Here is an 18210-nt window from a genome sequence, read left to right as displayed (position 1 = left end):
TCTGTGTTGCCCTGCACACTCTCTGTTCTTACTGATTTTATTCAGAGTTGATGCTCAGCATCTTTCAGAACATAATCTTATAGACATAGGCTCTAATGCTTCCTTAGGGGTTGTCTGGTTATTGCTGTGTTCTGTGGCTGGGATGAACACACAGTGCTCTCACAAAGTCACTGATGTGGCACCACTGGGTCTCTCCTGCAGCAGCTGCAATCAGCAATGAGAAGGGATGACAATAACCAAAGGAGAAGCAGCTTGTCACGCCCTTCATCCCATGACACAGAACATCTGCTCAATCTGCTGGACTGTACATCAATGGGAATTAGCCCTTCAGCAGCTCCCAAAAGGAGACTACAAGTTTTACAATTGAACCATACCTCCAATTATTTTTGCTGTGTCCAAAGTAGAACTTTATTACCCCAGATAGCCCAGTCTCTTGAATTCAGGTTGTTCTGAGTTTAGGAACCTCTCCCACTTTTGGAAATAAAACCTTTTTCAAAACAGCCAGAGTACTGCTTTTCCTAACCTCTGTTCATTAAGCTGTTTGCACCCCTCTGGGAGAGATCAGAGGTGGCTTTGAGAGAATAAATTTCAATGTTAAGGGCAGTATTGTGCAGATTTGAGATGGAGAAGCACATTTTTGGGAACAAGAACTACACTGCATAATCTTGCTATCAAGTATTCTTCCTGGTAAGTCTGTGACATCATCTGGCAGGGAGAAAAGAAGTCCAGACATTATTCCAAGAAAGGGAGATATATTGTCACTGTTAGGCTCACAACATAACTATAAGAAAACTATTTTATAACTGTCCATAGTCAAACATAAAATGCATGAGTGAACTCTGGAAATCTTACAAAATGCAATCAATGAAAGACAAAATACTGAAAACCACCCATTTCTTACAGCCATATAAAGATATTATGAGCAATACAAACAGTACTAGAAACCATAAAAGTAGAGTGTAAAAAGATATTTGAAACTGTTTTGTTTGCAACCCTGCACCCTTTTAATTTTTTTTTTCCCTATGGCAACAAATGTTACCACACTCCAGAGCTTCAGTTTAAAACAAAGAAACAAAAACTGCAAAGTGCACAATATTTATTGTGTTGCCTTAGATCTACAAGGTATATCAGAATGCCACAAATTCTGCAAGGAAATTATAGTGTAAGTTAACATGGAGAGCTGAGAGGAACAGTAAGCATGATGTATGCTGAAATGAATCCTCACTAGTATTTCCTAGACTAAAGCAAGGTGCATTGAAAGAGGCCTCCCTTTCATGTTTTGTTTTTTCCCCTGACAAAAATAATGAAGGTGATCTTCTCCACACTCATGGCATTATAAAGAATTGGTCTGACTGGTGTCTTGGAATATTTAATACCTTTACATCAGCGAAGGGATTCACTCACAGAAAGCATGCAGCAGAGTGAATGATGTAATCTTACTCTTTAAAAACATGGTTGGCACAGAAATTGTCCATTTTACTCAGGAGGATGCAATTACATTTCAGCTTTCATGTAAAGCTGCTTCATGAAATCGAAAAGCCTGCGCATGAACAGAAACAGAACAGCAGGGAAACAACAAAGACTCTGCCTGGCTATGGATCATTTCTCCTTCTCCACACAGTTTGAGGGAAAAATAGCTGGCTGTACTGGGTGAAGACAATCTACAGTAAGCAGGCTGGTACCAGCTCTGCTGACCTAATGGCAACAAGGAGTCTAGGAATGAAGAGCTCAGACTCCTGGGGAAAGCAGATAATCCAACCCCTCATGTCTGTAAGTAAAGACTTTATGAGCTACACAAGAGAAAAAAAAAACAACCAACACAGAAAAAAACCAACAAAAATACAAAGAAATGGGAAGTCATCTTAGGTCTCAAGGGAGGAAGAAGAATCTTGCTAGTCAACCCAAATCCAGATGCTGGGACTAAAATAGAGAAGTCCCACTCACCGTTTGCTCTGCCAAAGCCTTCGAGAGACAGCAACACAAATTGCCAGAAATGCTTTAACTGAACAGGTTTCTGTAAGGAAATGCCAGTGTGTTGATTTGGTTTAGGAATGTTAGTAAGAAAAATAAACTTTCTGAGAGAGTGAAGGAGAAAAGAATTTCAAGGTGAAGTCTTTGTTCCTTCCTCCCAGCTGGACATCACAATGGGAGGAAACTCATGTAGAAGAAGGTATCAGGCACTTGCTTCAGGGTGCTGTCTTCCCAAGATGACAAAGTCTTTGGTCAAATGAAGGCAGTCCCACTTTTACCAGCACAACACTTTGAAAAAAGCATGTTTTCTCCCCATGCTAGAATAGGAGCTATCATGAAACTCCTCCAAAATTCAAATAATCATAAAGACATTTCTCATTCCTCTCTGGCTCCATGATAATGAACAAAAGGAAAGTTGAAATTCAGATACAAACTAAAAATATAACTTTCAGGTCAGAAACTCTCAGCTTAAGAAATTATACTCTGATTATGTAAGGCTATAGTGAGTTAATTAACATTTATTAATCAGTGTTCACTTCAATGTGAAAAGTAGCACATCAAGTCAGAAGAGACTGTTTCTACATTCACACAAATATGGCTTATGTTGTGAGACATAACTGAGCGTAAATCTTGATCTGTTAATTACCAAGGTCTTTACTGTGTAGTTTTAGATACTTTGATCAAAGGTTAAAAAACTCCTGTGAGAGACAGATGAGCATTTGGAAAAAACACAGTGATCACATTTTATTATGATTTCTCCTTGTTTTCTGAGTATCAAGTTGTTGGACAGAACGAAAAGTTCAAGGATCTTTTCGATGAATATCTTAAAACTGTCTAGTTGCTATCAATAACAAGATTAAATTTCTGTACCCTTGGTATTTGGCATGTCTGCCAAGGAAGAGCAAAGTTATTACCAATAATATCTTTGTTACGTAACACAGAGAAATTTAAGTCACCACTGACAGTTCAGTGAGGAGAACTACCAATAAAAAAGTCGTATCACACATTCCTTAGTTTGCTCACATCTATACTTTGATAAAGCATACACTGAGAAGTAGACATACCTGTCTGGTTTTATAATTTTGTATTTTTAGAGTAAAAATGAAAAAAGAGAAAGTGTGATCAGTCCACTGTGTAATTCAGAAGAAAGAACTGTAAAAGTTTCATCTCCTAATCCTTTGATTCTATGCAGCACTGCAGTGCTGAAGTGAATCCACAATTCGCAACGGAAACCTAAGATCTAGAGGACAAGCTGAGATCCATCTTGAGCTAAAATACCCAGACCCCACACAGACAAATAAACCTCAGAACTGACTGCTGTGAAGTACTGAAATCCACCAAATACAGGCACCCTTACAGATCACTTTGCTTTTACCCAGCTTTGGGAGTAAAGGCTGTTGTACAGTGTGGAGAAAGTCACCACAGTCTTCACAAGGCATTTGGTGGGAGTTGCACTGGATATTGAATGACCTGAGATGGGCAGCTGTTGAAACAATTAAGACAACCTTTTATGTTTTCTCTAAATTTAATACACATTCAACAGCAACTGCAGAGGTATGCTTATTTACTCAAGAAAAATACTTGAAATCAAAATAAATTTTTGCTAAGCAAAACCACTTTCAAGACATCAATGTAAAATGCTTTTGCACACTTTTCATTGGAGACAAAAAGGCATTGCTCACTTAAATTCTTTTCTTATCTGGTTGGATCACCTTCTACTGCATAGAAAACTTTTAGAAAGCAAAATTTGCTTTCCTATATGTTGTGTTGATTATATTTTGCCCCATTTTTTATGTAATCATACTCAATTTCTATTTGAAGAGGCCAGAAAACCTGGCCAGAAAACCAACAATATTTCCACAGTCATAACATCATTCTCTTTCTTTAGAAAAGCTTATGAAACCTATTTTTTTAGCATTTTCTCACAGGCAATGCTTAAAAATCATTGTTTTCTAAGGTTACTTTTTTGTTTCTTTTTTCTGGAGACCCTTCAACTCGTCTCTATATGAAATTGCAGTATCTAAAACTTGTGTTAGATGAAGCGTCAGCAATTCCAAATCAGGATAATTATGTCCTTTGTCTTTCATGCAGCATTCCTCACCATAAACTGCAGAATCACGTTTGTCTCTTTTTGCAATAGCTTCACATTGTCAACTCACTCTGTTTGTTTTTCCCCATGAGCCGAAGTTTGTGTTCCAAATCCTGCTCTAGCCAGCACAGCTACAGGGTGGATAATGCATTCTTCACCTTCCACTTGCTAATATGGGGGAAAGAGGCCACTGACTTTCACACATAATCCATGGAGTCAGGCACACGCCTCAGCAAGATTCAAACTAGCTCAGTTACTGACCAAGAAGATTGCTGGCATCAACCCGCTCCAAGTACCACTGCAGACAGCCCAAAGGAATACTGGGACCAGCACTACACTTTACATTCCCCCGCTTTCCTCCAGACTGAAAGCTGGGCTTTATCAGCCACCTGGAATACTGTTTAGAATCCTCTCCCGAAGACAGGCACTGTTCCAGGAGGGTTAAAATCAAAAACCATAGCAGCCAAAAGAGCAGGATCTCAGTATAACAGCAGCTCTATCACCACAGGCCTGGGCCCTAGGGTATATCACCGTGTCCCGCAGCCAATAGGAGGAGGAGGAGAGAAGATCCAGCAGGCAGGAATTGTGCAGCAAGATTGATTGATTTAATTATTTTACAAACTCTTTTATAGACTTTTTTCTTCATAGTCTAATTGGACAAAGGATCAGCCACCCCTTGGGGTGATTGGCTAAAATCCTAAAACATCCATTGTCAAAATATTTTTCTACTATACCATGAGCAAGACTTTTCAAGGTTGCAGGTGGCTTGGTTGTTTACATAACTCTGCTACCTCTTCTGTGAGAGAGAAAAGTCTCTCATGGACTTAGAAAATAGCAAGAAAATCCTTGCTAGCAGCATTTTTGTATCTACACACCTTGCCTAGATCACATTCGAAAAGGCAAGGCCAGGAGTCATTTCATCACAGAAAATATTTTTTCCCACAGGTTCTGGCTCACAGAACAACTTAACTTATAGATGGCCTGGGCCCTCTGCCTTGCTAAAGCAGCCTTAACTCTTCTGGCTGAAGAGTTATTATAGTGTTGAAAAGAGCTGAAAAGTCTCAGTACCTAAAGAAGAATGAACATGGCTCTGAAAGCTAACAGCAGCTGATACAGGCTGGGGAACATTTCTGTGACAGCTTCAATATTTAACCAGTAAAGTATGGAACATGTATCTTGATTTCCTATGCAGTGTTTTGGTGTGAACTTTAGTTCCTGGAGTAATTAATGCCAAGAGAAACCCTTCTCACACAGCAAACTAGGTGCTTACCTAGTTTCTTAGCAAACTCATATGCTTTCCTGACAGTAATCATTTGCAAGAATTTATTTTTAACATCAATTCTGCTGTAATATGAAAGTTCAACTGCTACCGATTGTCAGCTTTCCCTAGATTTAGGCAACAATGTATTTTGGGAGTATGACTCAGGAAAACATTCACATGACCAAGTAAAGCAGGTGGCCAGGACCTACCACATAGCATCAGCTTCATCAGAACATCCTCAGAGAAGGAAAAATAGCTCCCAGCCCTTTGGGGAGATGATCACAGGGTGGAAGAAAAAACTGTTCTAAAGTATAGGTTATAATTATTACAACAAATAAAGAAACTGCAGAGTCTTTTGCCTCAGCATCACAAAGAGATGCATTTTTAAAAATCACTATTCTTCTGATGAAAGTGTTTATATTGTGTTGTCAGTAAGTCTTGAAAAAACTCATTTACACAAGGGACCTCAGTCATAAGCTTAAATTATGCCTCTGCCACAGAAACAGCTTACCTGGTTCTCCCTCAAAAGTATCTCACACAGCAGCACAGCTCATTTATTCCCCCAGTATTTCCCCCAATAGGAGAGAGAATTTGTTTGTTAGTCTGTTGGGAAGGGAGATGTCCAAGATCCCATAAAATCCTCCCTGTCTTGCACAGATTTATGCCCAGCACTGGCTCCTGTGGCTGCACAGGAGCAGGAGGCTGGCAGACATTGCACTGAGGTACCACAAGTTACAGTGCGGCCAAAGCACCGTGTTCCACTGGGATTCCTTCATCTCCTTCATGTGGATAGGAGGGATTTGTTATTCCTGCCATTCCCTTGCCCCATAACAAGGCTGTGCCCAAGTCAGCTGTTAAAAAAGCTGGGGACACTCAAGGTAACTTTTTCATCTTTAGCCAGAGATTTGAGAAAGGGATTTTACCTCAGGATCCTCAAACCAGCACTCCAGGAGCACTCCATAGGCAGTCCCGATGCACACTGATTCCTGGGAAGCATCTATCTTTAGGGACATGGGTTGTTCCCTTTAATTATAACCAGAAATATGTTTATAACCACAGTGTGCATGCATGTGCTTCAACTCTGACTTGAATTCCTACTTGTGGGAAAAGGGATTGCACACCCAAGCTCTGCCTTGAGCCCGGAACAGATACCATTTCTGCATTTCCTACCTCAAGAATACCTAGCAAAAAGCATATTCTTGATGCAGTTAACTGATTTTTAACCAAAACTGCCTTCTGGATGGACTCTAGCTTATTTGATTATATGTTAATCAGAACTAAAGATAGAACTAAAAGGAATAAAAACTTTCATCCATCCACAAGACTTGTGGGTTTATTTTACTTGCAAGCAGATCCCATCTGATCTGTCACTTAATTTAAAAAGTTTTCTAGATTTAGCTATCTTTCAAAGAAGCCCATGACTACACAAACACTAGTGATATATGTAAGTTAAAAAGCATTAATTTACCATGAATCAAAAAAGAGCTTTTTTTCTTTGGTATTCAGGATTTAGTTTGGGTTATTGTTTGGTTTGGGGTTTTCTCCTTTTTTAGGTTAAGGTTCTGTTATCTTTTAAAGTTCAAGGATAAGGGACCATATCCTCCTCACTGAAAGTTACTTCCTTAGCGTTCTCTCACAAATTCATCACGAAACCACCAAACATTTTTATTCCTTCTTTTGATTAGGAAATGTTAACACGTAGCTGTAAGCAGCTGAGTGGAAACACATTAGCAGAGCTTTCCTGCAGTCCACACTATGACTGAGCTCAGATATTTACTCATATGAACTATACCACTCAGTGAGATTGTCAATAAGAGTTAATTATATAAAGGTTCCACTAGACAGTATGATAACAATTTTCGATTTTTTTTTTTTCGGATGATTCTGCTTTTTGAGCTAGGAAAAAATACTTTAGAGGTAATAACATTTACTTTATTCAGTGGCTTTAAGAAATGATGAGCATGCTTCAGGTTTTATACCGAGTCCTGAATACTGGCTAGACTCTTACAATTATAATTTTTTTTCTGGGCAAGCTACTTTCAGTGACAGGTAGCACATCATCATTCCACTTTGCAGAAAATGGAGTCTCTTTTTTATGCATTCACAAACACTCAAATGATATAAACTTGGGGTTTTTTACTTATTGGCTGCTGATGCATAAAATGCAGGACCAGCTCCTATTGTGTTATTGTCTGGCTCCCATTAGCATGTTAATATAAATAACAAATTTCAGGGGTATATCGGGGGTGAGCTAAGACACCCCATTTTCAGGAGGTTCTGTTCTGATATCAAGCTTTCATTACCCTTAAGAATTTGGATACTCCAGCATGTGAGGGGAGAATAGTAGGAAGAGTGCCTCATACTCAGCATGATGACGCCATCAACTTTCACTGGACTATTTTCAACATTCAGGTCCAGGGTTAAAATCTGATTTATTGATGTAGCATGCTACCTATGGCTCACCTTGGAAGCAGGAAGGTCCTTCAAGAGTTTTTGTATGTTTATTTGCAAGATCAGAGAGCTGGTGTTCAAGGGTCGAAAGCCAGACAAAACTGTAGCATCCAAAGGGGAGACAAAAACCACCAACTGCAGAGACAGGACTTTAAATCCATGTGAGCAGTCGATAACAAAAACCACAAACCACAGACTTGGGAATTCAACAATTCTCAAACTCAATTCACTCTCAAGGCTGAATTATTCAGTACACTTCTTTTTTTTTTTTCTCCTGGTAGAGTTTGCAAAAGCTGTCAAGGAAGAGATTGTCAAATTAGAAGGCAAATCAGAAGAGATGTGTTTTCCTCCCTCTTTTTCAAGTTTTAAGGAAGCTTTCTCAAGATAGATTAAAATTGCATGTGACAAGCTGCAGCACGCAGAGTACTCTCTATTAACAATGTGAATGGTATAAAGATAAAGAAAAAGACGGTAATCTGCTATAAAGAGGTCATGAAAGTGGTCCATCATATCAAAGAGCTTGTATTCATGTTAAGCTGTTTGCAGTCTTCTGGGCAGCATGTCCTACTTTGAGCCTGCAACTTTTCCTTAGGCAGTAAAGTTTTCTGCAACGGCAACACGGGGAAAACAACAACTGAAAAAGAAAAAAAGAAACCAAAAATCCCATTGATGAGCTGCAGCCTTGTTTTTCCTCATAACCTTCATTCAGACAATTCATTCATTATCCACACCCCTTCAACTCACTCTGGAAAACGCAGCTGAGTCCCAGTTGTATCAGGACATTCGCTGTCAGATGCATACTCCTAATCCTCTAGTACAGCACAGCTTCTAGTGACATTTGATGGCATCTCAGAGATTTGACACACTTCTCCTCTGCTCAGTGCAAGAGAGACACTTGGCTCTTCCTTCAGGACCTGCTGTGAGAAAGCTACCTACCATCATTCAGAAAACCCCAAAATGACATTTTACTCATTCTGACATGGGAACAGCTTACAGGCCTCCTGCAGAGGAAAGGACAAAGATCAGTACTATCTAGCATTTAACACTGGTTTTATGCATTATGTTTTTAAAATCTGAGCAGATGTCAATAAATGACATGCGATTTCAAACAAAAAGCCCTAAGATTTTATAAAAACCATAATGAAATTACACTACTATTCCTTCTTTCCTCAAAGTACGTAATTCTGATCTCAACATCTTCAAATGACTCCACATTATTACCTGTACTCAAGAACAGCTATTTTTTCATGTTAACATCATCAAAGTGATGATACCACCCTCCCTTTAGTTAGCACTAATCTGTTTCCATATGATGTCTAGAAGTCAATGATGAGAGAAAGCCCAAAGCCACATACCTATTTTCTAACTACCCTCCCCTTAAAAGCATTCCTAAAATCTGTGGAGAGTATCTAACTCATCTCAAGAATGACACTGCTCAGAAAAGCATCATCTCAAATAAAACCTCAGCTGTAGTTACTCAGATTTCCATTTCTTGTATGTTTACCTAAGCATTTTCTACTTTTCAGCAGCAGAAAAAGATATATCCATCAGGAACAGAAGGGTAACTGTATGTATGAAGGAGAGTGAGGCAGAAAGTCTGGCACAGCCAGTAACAAAAAAATTTTTGATAGATGTATCAATCTTTGAGCCTACAATGGCATTTCCCTTCTCCAGCCTGGACTGCAGGTGACTGCCTTTGGCAAAATGGCCTCCTTTAACCACAGCAATGTTCTCCTTGTTCTCTGACTTTTGGTGCTACTCTTTAATTACAGATCCTCACACTTTGATTTTTTGGGCTAAAAAAAATCTTGTTAGTTCTGTTGCTTTAGTAACTTAGTTGCTCTATGTGTTTTCTTGATTTCCTGAAATACCCCTGGCCTCCCTACTTCCCTTTTGTTAAAGAAAAAGGTACTCCCATGATGAGCTGTGCCCAAATGGGCAAATGCAAGTCAAGCAATTATAAATACTCAACACAGATACTTGATAAGCTCTGGTTGCAGCACAGCCATCATAAAAATTCTGGTGCAAGCTGCCTTACTTTCTTCCAGAAATGCATTTGTTTCATGAATGTCTCTGCTTTGAAGGTGACTTCATTGCCAGCAATCCTTGTGTTGCTGCCAGAACACTGGGGAAAAGCTTTATTTCAAGAAAAGAAAGACGAACGTGTCAATTGATGATGACAGAACTGTTGTAGGTCAAACAGTTAAACTTATTCCGACTCTGTGTGCAGCAGGCTTGGGGATTTTTTTTTCCTAACTTCTGAGTGCACTGTATTATGCGAGGGCAGCCTGAGCTAAACAGAAAAAAACACAGACTTATTGTGATCAGTACAAACTGTAAGTCTCAGGATAAGGTTAATAAGATCATCCCACTGCATCACGCAATGACCTTCTAGGACCAAAGTTAATTAGTGCAGCATTCATTAGGGATCTCAAACATAACATAGTCCCCTCAACTGGGAAAATCTGCAGTCGACACAGGAGTAAGCTCAACACAACTAGGAGTGCCTGCAAGAAGAGAAACATGCAATCAGTGATAACAAAATGGCAGATATAACCTGGTTTTCACAAACAGGCTCAGGAAGGAAATGTTGCACTTGCTTTGAGACACAGCACATTACATTTACTGCTGTTATCTCCAGAGACATCGGCATTTGCTTACACAGTGCACTTAGAGCTTTGGAGAATAGATGCCTTTGTTTACTAGCAGTGATGTCCAAATAGTTTCATGGTCTATCCTCCACCAGACTGAAAAATTTCCATCTCCAAGCACCTGTATTAGAAACATCTCAGCACGTTCAAATTGCTGCTATTTAAAAAAACAAAGCAAGATATTTCAGTTATAGGAGAAGGATAAAGAAACTACCACTTCATCACCAGGCTGCCCAGAGATCACTCTGCAGCAAGCTTCAATCCCAAGGTAGCAATGAGCTTGTGGTCCCGCAGGATAAAAAACACACTCTGGTAAATGCATTAATATCACTTTGCAGTTGATATATTTGTCTGTCCTGGACAGAGGGCAAGCTATAGAACAGCACAGCCATCTTGGTCAGGGCCAAACTACCAAAATATAGCCAAATAATATATAAAATAATGTAAAAACTAAAGGCAAACTGTACAGTAATTCAAAATCTGGTCACACATGATCACTGGACTTTGACTGTACTTTACAGGTATCTGTCAGTAGTCCTTGATAGCTCCTCTGTCCTCCCTCCTCTTTTGATGTATCACTAGCATTAGCCTGAACCTGATTTTGTGTTACAGATTAGAAAGTTTCTGTCTCTAGAGAATTTACATACATATGAATAACCTGATAGCCCTCATGAACCTGCTTTTCCCTAAAAGACATTCTGGTATCTGTAGTTCTACCAAGTTCTATAAAATTTGCCCCTTCTTCACTGCAGCAGGTAAAGCGGCAGGACTGCTGAAGCCTGATCCTTCATTTCAGAGAAAGCGCTCTGACTGACAGTACCTCTTAAGAATTGTCTTTCTCCCTGCATGCTTGGCGAAACAAACAAATCACACTGGTTTTTCCAGTGCCAAGATGAATATTTGTGTGGCATTTATTGAGACTAGTAGAGAATTTCACGTGATTAGATGTGAAAACATATACCGATGTCATCAAAATCTCTGTCCCTCAAAAATATGATCACAATGCTAACAACTGTAACAGCTACATACTATTTTGCTATCTATTACTAATTCTTAACAACAACAAGGCAGCATGAGTGAGTCACCTGACCACTGGTGGAATTATGCCTGGCTTATACAATCATGTTTTACAGATATTATTTTTCTATTGAAAAGGGAGGGTAAAGGGGGGAACACCTTTCAGACATAAGCAATGTTGCCAAAGCACTAGGAGGCAAGTTATATTAGTAAACAACTTTTCTCATTAATATCCTCTCCTTTCCCAGAATGCATCTTATTTCGATGATATACTTTTTTCTTTAAGAAGAAAAGCTTCTACTAGAAGATGATGCTATTTCTAGAACCGTTATCAGCAGTCTTTAAACAGTAGGCTGAACATCCACACCAGTCTGAACTTTCTGAGCTCATCGTGGCCTTTGATATTTGCTTCAACTATTATAAAAGGGAGAGAGAGAAAAAGAAAATGAAGTTAAATGGAGCAGCCAGTTCTCAGCTTTTCCCCTCATGACACCCACCAGCCTCCCAGCCTACAAACCCAGAAAGCGAAGCAGCACCTTACGAATCTCCTACTTGTCAGGATAAACATGCCTAATGGCAGACATCTCCTCAGCCCCCACCTCCTGCCGTCCCCTCCAGCTATGGGTGGGTCTCGGGTGCCTGAGGTTTCTCAGCCGTGCTTTAACTCTTTTTACCCCGTCAACCACCCGGGCCAAAATATGAATCTGCTGAATGAAGATCTCCGTTCCGCCCGGGGTACATCTCTAACACGCTCTCCTCCCCGGGTCCCGCCTGCGAGAGCGCGCGTTCCGGACAGCGAGGCATTCGCGGTCAATTAGCCGAAGAACGGGATCGTCTCCGAGCAGGAGCGGGCACCGAGGCACAAGGGCACCGGGCACAGGACAAGCCGACCACGGGCCGGCGGCGGAGGGCCGGGCCTGCCCGCCACGGGGAGGAGGGGGAAGGGGCGCTGTCCGTCAGGACCCGCGCCCAGGACCGTCCTCCGCCAGCCCCTGCGCCGCCTCTGAAGTTTCCACCCGCGCCCGCTCCGGACGAGCGTCTGCGCTCGGGGGCGCGGGCGGCGGGCGGGACGCGGCCGGGGCGCGGGGCAGTCCTGCCCCCGGGGCGGAGAGGGGCGCGGCGGCCCCCGCCCGCTCCCTCGCCGGCAGCGCTGCGCCAGCGCGGCTGGGCGGCCGCGGCGCCGGCGCTCCCCGCCCTCGCGTTCAACTGGTGGGACCCCCGGCCGCCCCCGGCCGCGGCACCGGGGGGAGCGGCGGGCGGCCCGGCCCGGCCCGGCGGGGCGGGCGCCGCCGGCTGAGGAGGATGCGGGCGGCGGCGCGGCGGCTGCAGGCGGGCGGCGGGCAGCGGCGCGGCGCCTGACCGCAGGGCTCCGCTCCGCTCCCGAGGATGCTGCGGGGCGATGCCCGGCGACAGGGAGGACGAGATCTGCCAGAAAGCGCTGCAGCTGCTGGCCGAGCTGTGCTCCGTCGGGGCGGTGGAAAACGAGAACTGCCGGGATTTCATCTACTACCTGCGGGACAGAGCCCGGCCCCGCCTCAGCGACTCAGGTACGGTCGCCGCCCTCGGGGGCGCGGGCACCGGCGGCCTCCCCCCGGCCCCGGCTGCGGGAGGAGGGCGAGCTGCTCCGAGCATCCCCGGGCGGCCGGGAGCCGCGGGGCGAGGCCTGCCGGCGCGGCGGGGGCTGCCCGGGAGCGGGCGGCCGCGGAGGGAAGGAGGTGGCAGGGGGATGCTCCGGGGACGCGGGGCTGGCGGGGCTTGCCCGGCCCGGCCGGGGGAGGACGCCGGTCCGGGCTCGGTGCCGCCAGGTTCGGTTTTAGCGCCCGGCGCTGGGGGAGATGCGGAGCCCGAGCCCGCAGCGCTCCCCGAGCCCGCTCCGGGTGCGGCGGCGCTGGGGGCGGGCGGGCAACTTCGCGCGGCCGCTGCCAGCCCGGAGCGGGCCGGAGCCGCCCTGCCCGGCGCCGCCGCGGCTCTGCTGCAGTGCCGGGGGCCCGGGGCTGCCCTGCTGCTCCCCTGGCCCTCCCAGCGCTCGGGGTGAAGCGCAGAGGCGCGGGGAGCTCGTAGCTCGGTTTAACTGGAACACGATTTAACCCAACTCCCCAGTTCCCAGTTCTGTATGTCACAAGCTACAAAGACAATTCCTCGCATATCTGTAGCAGATGGGGGGGCTGTAGGTCTGACAAGGTGTACACTGGGTGGTTTTCTGTGTGTATGTCAGGATTACGGTTTCCGCATCATGGCAAAACACTCTTACTTCAAAACTTTAACTTAAGGAAGCTTTCTCATAAGGAAGCTGAGCTCCAGCTGCACAAAATCGTGAAAAGATTGAGGACATGTCTCTGGACAGAAGGGAAAGGCAAATTGCAGTTTAGAGTAGCAGCTTATTATATTTATTTTTACATCATCAAGTTAGAGTTTGCTCAGTATGAGGAGAAATTTAGAGAGTTAAAAGAGAAGTTGATAAACGTTTGCAGTACTGGGAAGCCTTGCTGTTAGATCAGCCGGTCATCACAAGACTCTATTCATTGCTTCATTATTCTCTGAAATAAATCACTCCGTTTAGCATAGGGCAGTCTAATGACACTCTGTTCTTAAATATTTTTCTGTAATTCGGTAACACTCAGAGTGCAACTTCTGACAAATCCTTGGATATGCTGAAGGACTGGAGAAAACAGCTAAAACTAAGTAAAAACATACTCGATGGGGGAAAAAGATGTGCTATCACAATAAATGAATAAGGAATTTTCTGTCATTCAGTTCGCTTGTAGGCAAAGCTGTTTGCAGCCATTCTGGCTTTTCACTACTTAAAATATTCAAATTGGAGTGATTCATGCAATGTTTGATAAGGATTCTTTAAAAGTAGGCAAATTTAATTGTTTCGTTCATATAGGCAGATTTAATTACTTTGTTCATATAAGCAGTAATTTTTGTGACAGACACCTGTGATTTTCTGTAATTTTCATTTACTAAAGGATCAATCACATATTTGTATATCAGGTCATGGCTCCAAAGACATCTGTTTAAATCAGTCCTCACTTTGGATACGAAACTACTTGAAATGCATATGGAGACTTTAACCTCCGCTACTTGGATAACAGCTTTTCAGATTCCTTTCAGAAGCTACCTGCTTTTTTTTTTCCATCAGCCTCGGGCAAAAAGAGTACCTGGTATCTGTTTGGGAGTGATTTTAAAACATGGTGTGCTCAGTAAAAATTTATCACCTCTACCTAAAGGTGAAAAAAAAAAAAAATTTAAATGTGTGTTTATTTCTACCTGTTTTGCTTGAACTGTTATTATACAACAGCCTTCCGGTGTTGTTGCGAACCTGCTCGATTACACAGAGCAGCAGTCCCTAACCTTCGCCAGCCAATGTGCAACAACAGTGAGCAATTATGCTGCAGGCAGCATCTTCCCATTGGCCTCAATCTGAACATTTTTATTTTTTGCAGCTGCAGCCAGTCTCAGAGGGTCTAGCGGGCAACACGCTACCCATAAGCCCTGACTTGGAAAATACTTCTGTGAAGGGGTAATGTCAGGAATTTATTAATTTACCTAGTCTCATATTTCTTTGATTAAAATATATATTATCCTAGTAAACTGGCTGTTCATGTGGTTTGTTTAGCTGGTCCTTAGTTGTGATGCTGTGGGCTGTAAGAAGGCAGGGCACATGACTTCCAAAATGAAGCAATACGATTCGCAGTCAAAGGGCAGTAAGTACACTGACCAAACCCTGCTTGCTTCATGTAGTGAGTTTCACTGACTTAAAAAGGGCAAAATGGCCTTAAAAAGCCCTGACAGCTGATCTGTTCCCTTTCCAGCCACTAGTGGCCTAAACATAGGGATGTGAAGAAAAGCAGTGCTGAAGGACAGCATCTCCTTGTCAGAACCCGGCAAGAGATGAAGCTGTCCTTGTTCCTGCCCCCCGAGGTGTGATGGGCTTTAGTCAAACTGAGTAACTTGCTCTTAGGCCGCCCAAAAGTAAAAATGTCTACACCACTAGAATGGAGAAAAGTGCATTATTAGGTACATGATTAGGTATTTTACAGGAATTAGTGCATGGGGCAATGCTTTTAAAAGTGTTTCTGAAATAAAGTTGCCACTTGCCTAAACCCAGCGACATGGTGGATACAGACAATTCTGCAGCACATTTGGTTGAAGCCATTCATGGATGTTGGCTCTGTGCCCCATCAGGAGTTGTTAGAAAAACCAGCCCCTAACTGAGGGAGGGAGGGAGCTGAGGGGCTGCTGAGCCTGATGCCAGCGTTTGGCTCCAAGCTCAGCCTCCCGGCGCCCCTCAGTCCCAGCACTGAGCAGCCAGATCCCTGGAGATCCACTCCTCTCCTGCCTGACATCTGATGCCCTTGGCTCTGTGGCTCCCTGCCATCTGAGTGTTTGCTGTGTGACTCAGGCCAGGAGGGACTGGATGCTTGTGGTGTGCACCACATCTTTATTTTTCATGCAGTTTCCCCCTGTTGTGGGGAGTGCTGCACGTGCTTCGAGCATGAGTTAAGGGCTAATGAGATCTGGGTTTAATGCGCTGGTCCACTGGATTTAAAGGGTGACACGAGTGAGTCAGATTTTAAAGCTTTTCAGAAAACTGAAAATGTAAATTAGGCATTTAGTGAAAAATCTTCAATTAGTTCAGTAAGAGTTATATGTCAGAGCAACCTTGAAAATCCCAATAGGCATCCTTAAGCATTTAGATACCTTAATAAGCTGACTTGTTTTCTGTTCCATTGTAAAATGTCAATAATATTTCTGTATCATAGAAGGGCTTTATGAGGGTAAATTGTAAAGTCTGAACACATCAAGTATGTAATACATTCATAAAGGAGAGTCAGATAGACCTCTCAGAGGACCTTCCAAGATCATGGAATATCACCCCATGACACCAGATAAAGCAAATATTGTAGAGGAGGAATGGGTGTTGCTTGAGCAAAAGAATTCATTGAAGGAAAAAGAAAAAAAATCCAAAAAACCAAAACAACAACAACAACAAAATCATGAAAGCAGAAAATCTTAATGCAGAGACTGACCATTAAAAGAGGAATTAAGACAAAAAGCTGATTATGAAGGTAAAGGTTATAAAAAAAGTCCAGGCCATTAATCATAGTGTACTTTCCTTAATTTTGTAGTAGAAAAATGAATAGAAATAAAAAGTAAACTTTTCTGTTGCTTTGGATTGCACATCTTGAGGATGAGCCAGCAGGGTCTTAAAATATTCTTAATTACGTTGTTTAAAATTGACTAATAGATGCTAAAACAGAATACATCATGAATACTGTGGGCATAGTGATGGCCATTAGGCATAAAGTATTCTACAGGTCGTAAGTACGAGATCAATATTGCACAGTGACAGAAAGCCAGATTTTAGTACTTGATGGAGGTAAAAGATAGTTGATAGTCAAGAAATTAAAAAATTTGGGAGTGGAAATATGATGGATATTGAAGACAAAATGTATGAGAGGCTGCAGTTACAGTCTTGAGTGGAATTTAAGGATCTTACGAATCAGTACTTTATATTTTGATGTGTACTTTCAATTTCACGACAGAGAAAAGCACAAAGAAACAAAAAGCCAAAGAGGTATAAACGTGGCCTCCCAGCCCAGGGGTTGAATGTGAGAGCCAAGGTATTATGTGGAGAGTGTTGTTCCAATAGACTGGTCATTCCCTAGAAAGCTAATACTTGCAGTTAAGTCGAACCTCAGAAAGTTTCCCTTTAATTCAGAACTGAGTTTAAAAACAAAACCTGTCTTCAAAAGGTGGTTTGATTCCTTAAAAAGGTATTTTAAAATTTTTGTACCTCACATTGCTTCCTGATTTATTCCCACCTCATCCCCCAAATCTTCCAGGAGCATATCAAGCTGAAGATTTGCATCAAGACGCTAAGTGCATCTAGATTTATCTAGATAAAAAAACGTTTGGAAGTTGTAAAGACATGAAAAACATTTAAGTGGGTGAAATAACTTCCAGTATGTTTTTTATGTTTATGGTACTCACTGTGAGCCATTGCTTTCCATATTTTTAATTTTCTTTTCCTGATGGTATTCAATGTCTCCTGCTAGTGTGAGACTTCATAGGATAGAGGACAAGCATGATTCATATGCCCTCTCTTGAGGTCAGATTAATGAACACATGTGAGACCCAAGTTCCTTTGGGTTTCAAGAACCAAAATGCTCCTTCAGGAATTTAAAAAAATAAGGTAATATTATGTGTTTTAGACTAAAAATAGGTATTCTTTTTCTCTTTTGAAAAGTCAGGAGCAAGTTTGAAGAAGGCAAAACCAATTACTTCCTGTTGCTTGAATTCTAAATTATTCTGCTAGTTTAATTTCCTCTAAACAAAGAGGCTCTCAGAAATTTTCCTGTCATACTGGAGGAGTTCAATATGGGTTTTTTTTTCCTTGGAAATCTATTTTAAACAGATAGCTAAACTTTGAAACAAATTGTAGAAAAGAGCAAATCATGTTCAAAGAGACTACCTGTGTGCTTAATAATGGCTTGAAACTATAATTAAGGTAAAGAAATGTAAATAAAAATGAAGATTTTCATTTACTGTAACTGCATATAACTTTTTCCTAGAATGTACTTTTGTTCTTTTTATGGGTAAGATAAAGATGTTTAGGTGTTTAAGTTGTGATTTACTCTTCAGAACCAGAGAAAAGGAAGACTACAAAGATCTTCCTCATGATAAAACTGAGCTTTGATCAGGCTGGAACACAGTCGTGTTAAATACTCTTCAGATATGAAAGAGCCCTGCACTACTGAAATCAG

The 18210-nt window shown here is 42.2% G+C and overlaps 1 protein-coding gene and 1 long non-coding RNA gene across 6 annotated transcripts in view; one reads left to right on the top strand and one right to left on the bottom strand.

Moving 5' to 3' along the window:
- The window catches only part of LOC125328154, a 37776-nt gene extending 25321 nt beyond the window's left edge, over positions 1 to 12455 (bottom strand). The window contains exons 1-2 of one of the 2 annotated variants that reach the window (XR_007204558.1): positions 8517 to 12455; positions 7785 to 8406 (exon numbers count right to left, since the gene is read on the bottom strand). This is a non-coding gene — a long non-coding RNA (uncharacterized LOC125328154). Of the gene's footprint in view, positions 1 to 7734; positions 8407 to 8516 lie in introns of those variants that run through there. The other variant, XR_007204557.1, reaches the window with a different exon arrangement.
- Positions 12456 to 12759: 304 nt separating this feature from the next.
- Positions 12760 to 18210, top strand: part of SYT9 (synaptotagmin 9) — a 66925-nt gene continuing 61474 nt past the window's right edge. For all 4 annotated transcript variants that reach the window (XM_048307026.1, XM_048307027.1, XM_048307025.1 and 1 more), the window contains exon 1: positions 12760 to 12987. In XM_048307026.1, the coding sequence (XP_048162983.1) occupies positions 12840 to 12987 (148 nt within the window). In that variant the 5' untranslated portion in view covers positions 12760 to 12839. The remainder of the gene's footprint in view (positions 12988 to 18210) is intronic.

The sequence above is a fragment of the Corvus hawaiiensis genome, chromosome 6 (assembly GCF_020740725.1).
Source record: "Corvus hawaiiensis isolate bCorHaw1 chromosome 6, bCorHaw1.pri.cur, whole genome shotgun sequence".
Taxonomy (NCBI): Eukaryota; Metazoa; Chordata; class Aves; order Passeriformes; family Corvidae; genus Corvus; species Corvus hawaiiensis.
Note: the sequence above shows the minus strand (reverse complement) of the source record. Positions and strands in the feature narration are given on the sequence as shown.